This window comes from Sapajus apella, unplaced genomic scaffold (assembly GCF_009761245.1).
Source record: "Sapajus apella isolate SASKATOON/1434 unplaced genomic scaffold, GSC_monkey_1.0 scaffold13, whole genome shotgun sequence".
Classification (NCBI taxonomy): domain Eukaryota; kingdom Metazoa; phylum Chordata; class Mammalia; order Primates; family Cebidae; genus Sapajus; species Sapajus apella.
In genome coordinates, this window is record NW_022436953.1 from 24,093,688 (window position 1) to 24,098,282 (window position 4,595).

The window sequence follows — 4,595 nt, forward strand, 5'->3', positions numbered from 1 at the left end:
GTTTCATTCGCTCTGGCATTTTTATTCAATTAATCTCATTCATTCCTTAATTAACGTCATTCATTATTCTCTATAAAGGCCGTGAGAGCGGAGACTTGGTGTCTTCTTCATCGGTGGATCCCCCATGTACTCGTAGTTGCACTAAATTCACTTATCAAAGGCAGAAAGGATAACTGGGACTTTTCTCTCTTGCTCTTCACGATTTCCAGCAGGGCACAGAGGCCTGCAGCCCCGACCTGAAAAAAACAAACTTGACTGGTGGCAGCGCCTCTTCTTCCAAGTATAGTCCTGGGCTGACGCGGATTAGAGCAACCACCCAAGGGGCGGAACTCTGGAGACTGCGGAACCTGGGATGCGAGGAAACTGAAGGCAGCGGAACCTGGGGACGATGGGACCCGGGAGCGGTGGAACCAGGAGCCTGTAGAACTTTGAATCCGGCGGAACCTGACAGCGGCGCCCAGGGTCCACCCGGACACTGTTTGGAACGGAAGCACAGTGTCCACCGCTTCCTGGTTGCCGGTCGGCGCCGAGGGCCTGGGCTGGCCGGCGCGATGCTGCCCTACACGGTGAACTTCAAGGTGTCGGCGCGCACCCTCACGGGGGCCCTCAACGCCCACAACAAGGCGGCGGTCGACTGGTGAGGGCGCCGGGCTTCCAGGTCGCCAGGATTGGCGGGGAATGTGTGAGGGGAAAGGGGAAGAACAAGAGGTTTCACTTGCTGGTTAGTGTGGCCTCACCAAGGCAGGGAGCCGCCCTCACACAATGAGATTTGCTTTTAGATGGTGGATTTTTTGTTGTTACAGAAGTGATAATAGTTGGGTGTGGGAAATTCTCCAGTGCAAATACATTTCCCCTTTTTCTCGCCCATTTCTCTGCTGTTTTCTCTGCACCTCGTCCTTTTGTCATTCCATTCCCCTCTCTTTTCCAGCTTCCAGGCTTCTCTCTCTCCACCATTAATTCCCTGTCCACTTTCTCTTCCCCATCCTGTCTTCTTTCTCTTGTATTCCTGTTTTCCTTCAACAGTGTGCCGGACTCTGTGCTAGGAGCCTGTTCTCTCACCTGTCCTTTTCACCTTCTCTTTTCGGGCTCCTCCTGTGTAGGACATTCCTGCCTTCAACAGGTGTCTCTATTACTTTATCTTTTCACTATAAATTACCACTGCCACTCTGAAAACTACTCATTAGACAAACGTAAAGTAAAATTCTGTAGCTGTGGGATGTTGTTAGGAGGACTGAAACGTCTTGTCCAGTGTTTGTTTTTTTATCTAATTGGAGGTACTGGGATTAGTCTCAGATACCCCAGGCCCACGGTGGATACTAAGGATTAGGAATCGGATAAGCGAAAGACATATGCCCACAGCAACAATCAAAGGCCACAGTTGCTTTTTATTGTCCTTGGGGCTCTTTTAGAACTCATGTCTTTTAGAACTTTTCTTCATCCGAATGAAAAGTACATTTCAACAAGCAATTTAATCTTAGCCAGATCTTTCAAATAGGGTAATGATAAATACTGCCCTTTGGATTTAAATGATTTTATTAACGGTGGTACATATGAATTAGATTTATCATTTACTTAGGGTTGGCCAGAAATAAGTTTTCCTGCTTTGTGCTGTACTTAAAATTTAACATTACTATTTTGCTAGGGGCTGGCAAGGTTTAATTGCTTATGGATGTCATTCACTTGTGGTAGTGATTGATTCCATTACTGCCCAGACGCTTCAAGTTTTAGAAAAGCATAAAGCTGATGTTGTCAAGGTAAGTGAAATCCCACTTTGACCCTAACATGTTGTCTAGTCTAAAGTTTAATACTGTGTATCACTACGCTCTCATTAAGTCTTATGTGTAAGTGTTGAATAGCTTTTAAATATAATAATCTATTTGGGGTAGCCTAGAATTTCCATGTATGACAATGTCAATATAGGATGAGTTATTAAATGCTAGTTCTTAGATCATTTTAAGGCAGATGAGAGACAAATGGTAGAAACTGCCAGTTCTATCATTTACAAGACCATGCAGTCATTCCTTAGTTTTGAGCACTTAGCATGTGCTATGGATATAGAGATGAAAGCCCTCATATAATTCTTTCTTGTAAGGAAGACTCACAGTGTGATAGTGTGATAAGTGAGACTTGCTTAACATGCTGTGAGAAAACAAAGGAGCTACTTATTACGTAGTTGTGGGAGAGTCACAGAAGTCTTTTCAGTTTCAAGACTAGTAAACAGTAGTTAGCGAAATAAATTGACAAGGAGCATTGCAGAGAAAAGCAAGAATGCACAGAGGTAAGTAGCCTGCCATAAAGATGGCTAAAAGATGGGAGTAATGAAAAAGGAGGCAGCCAGAGAGATTCAGCTGTCTGTCCTGAAAGTTTTATAAGCTTATGAAAGAGTTTGGATTTTTAAGTAGGAGATTGATGTAACCATATTTGGATTTTAGAAAAACTCTGGCAGCAGTGGAGGATCTGCCGGAGAAATGCAAGACTGGAAGTAGTAAGATCATTTAGGAGACTTCTGCAGTAATTTTCATGGGAAATTCTAAAGGCCTGAAATTTTAGGAGCTGCGTAAGAGGTAAACCTGATAGCCTTCAGAGTGATCAGTATAAAGGAGAGTAAGAGAATAGAGTCACTCCAAGGTTTCTTTTCGTGTAGTCGATGACAGTGTTGCCTGTTATCAGAGGTAAGCATCTATGAAGTCAGTGATTTTAAGTTTTCAACATGCAAAGTCTGAAATGGCTGTAATATATTGCATTGTAGTGATCTGAGCTTTAGGAGAGACCTCAGGATTAGAAATGAAGATCCAGAGTCTTTTTCTTTTTTTAATAATAGCTTTATTAAGATGCTCATACCATAACATTTACTCATTTAAAATGCACAATTCTGCAGCTTTTAGTGTATTCACAGTTATAGAGCTACAATGACAATGAATTTTATTACCTCAAAAAGAAACCCGGTACCCATTAGCAGTCATATTCCATTTCTCTCATTTCCCTCATCCTTTGGCAACCACTGATTGACTTTCTGTATCTGTAGACAGGCCCATTCTGGACATTTTATATAAATTGAATCATATAATTTGTGGTCTTTTGTGCCTGACTTCTTTCACTGAGCATAATATTTTCATGATATATGTATACCTATACATATATCAATACTCTGTTCCTTGTTACTGATGAATAATATTCCACTGTAAGGATATATCACATTTATTTTATTGATGGACGTTTGGATATTTTGTAGTTTTTGACTGTTACAAATAATACTGCCTCGCACACTCATGTACAAGTTTTTGTGTGAACCTGTGTTTTCATTTCCCTTGAGTATACTTCTAGGAGTGGAATTACTGACTCACAGGGCAACTCTGTTTTTAACTTTTTGAGGAACTGGTAGACTGTTTTCCAAATTAACATCCCCATTAATAGTGTATGAGGAGTCCAATTTGTCCAGATTCTCACCAGCACTTGCTAGTCTCTGTTCTTTTGATTATAACCATCCTAATGAGTATGAATTGATTCTCATTGTAGCTTTGGTTTTTATTTCCCTGATGGCTAAAGGTGTGCAGTATCTTTTCATGTGCTTATTGGCCATTTGTATATCTTCTTTGGAGAAATGTCTGTGCAGGTCCTTTGCCCATTTTAAAATTGTATTATTTATCTTTTTATAATTGAGTTGTAAGAGTTCTTTGTATACTCCGTTATCCAGAAGGGAAATGTTCCAAGACCCCAGTAGATGCCTGAAACCCTGGATAGTACTGAACCCTATATATCTTGTGTTTTTTCTCATGTGTACTTAATGATAAAGTTTATAAACCGAACCCTGTATATACTGTGTTTTGTCTCATACATACTTCCCAGTGATAAAGTTTATAAATTAGCCATAGTAGGAGATTCACAACGATAACTACTAATAATAAAGTAGAACAATTATAACAGTACATCAGCATTACTGCTCTTCCACTTTGGGGCCGTTATAAAGTAAAATAAGGGTTACTTGAACATAGCACTGAGATATCACAACAGGTGATCTGATAATCAGGATGGGTCTCTGTTTTCTTTCCCCCACACTCTGCCCTTGGCATTTCTGGAGCATTTATTTCTTTATGTAAATCCACGTGTCAGTCTAGTATTATATTCCCATTGACAGAAGAATTTACTGTAAGTTCTTGAAGTGCCTGTCTAATACTGGTTGATTTTCTCAGCTTTTATTTGTCTGAGAAAGCATTTCACCTTTGTTTTTGAAAGACAATTTTCAAAGAATATAGAATTCTGTCTTTACAGTTTTTTTTTTTTCTAGTTATACTTTAAAACCATCACTCCACTGGCCAGGGTTGGTGGCTCACGCCTGTAATCCCAGCACTTTGGGAGGCTGAAGTGGGTGGATCGCCAGAGTCAGGAGTTTGAGACCAACCTGGCCAACAGGCAAAACCTTATTTCTAGTAAAAATACAAAAATTACCCAGGCATGGTGGCAGGCACCTGTAGTCCCAGCCACTTGGGAGGCTAAGGCAGGAAAATCGCTTGAACCCAGGAGATGGAGGTTGCAGTGAGCCAAGATGGTACCACTGCACTCCAGCCTGGGCAACAGAGTGAGACTCCGTCTCAAAA

The 4,595-nt window shown here is 41.1% G+C and overlaps 1 protein-coding gene across 1 annotated transcript in view; it reads left to right on the plus strand.

Moving 5' to 3' along the window:
- Positions 1-296: 296 nt before the first annotated feature.
- Positions 297-4,595, plus strand: part of WDR11 (WD repeat domain 11) — a 60,041-nt gene continuing 55,742 nt past the window's right edge. Inside the window, exons 1-2 of the mRNA XM_032281833.1 lie at positions 297-637; positions 1,643-1,754. Of these exons, the coding sequence (XP_032137724.1) occupies positions 552-637; positions 1,643-1,754 (198 nt within the window). The 5' untranslated portion in view covers positions 297-551. The remainder of the gene's footprint in view (positions 638-1,642; positions 1,755-4,595) is intronic.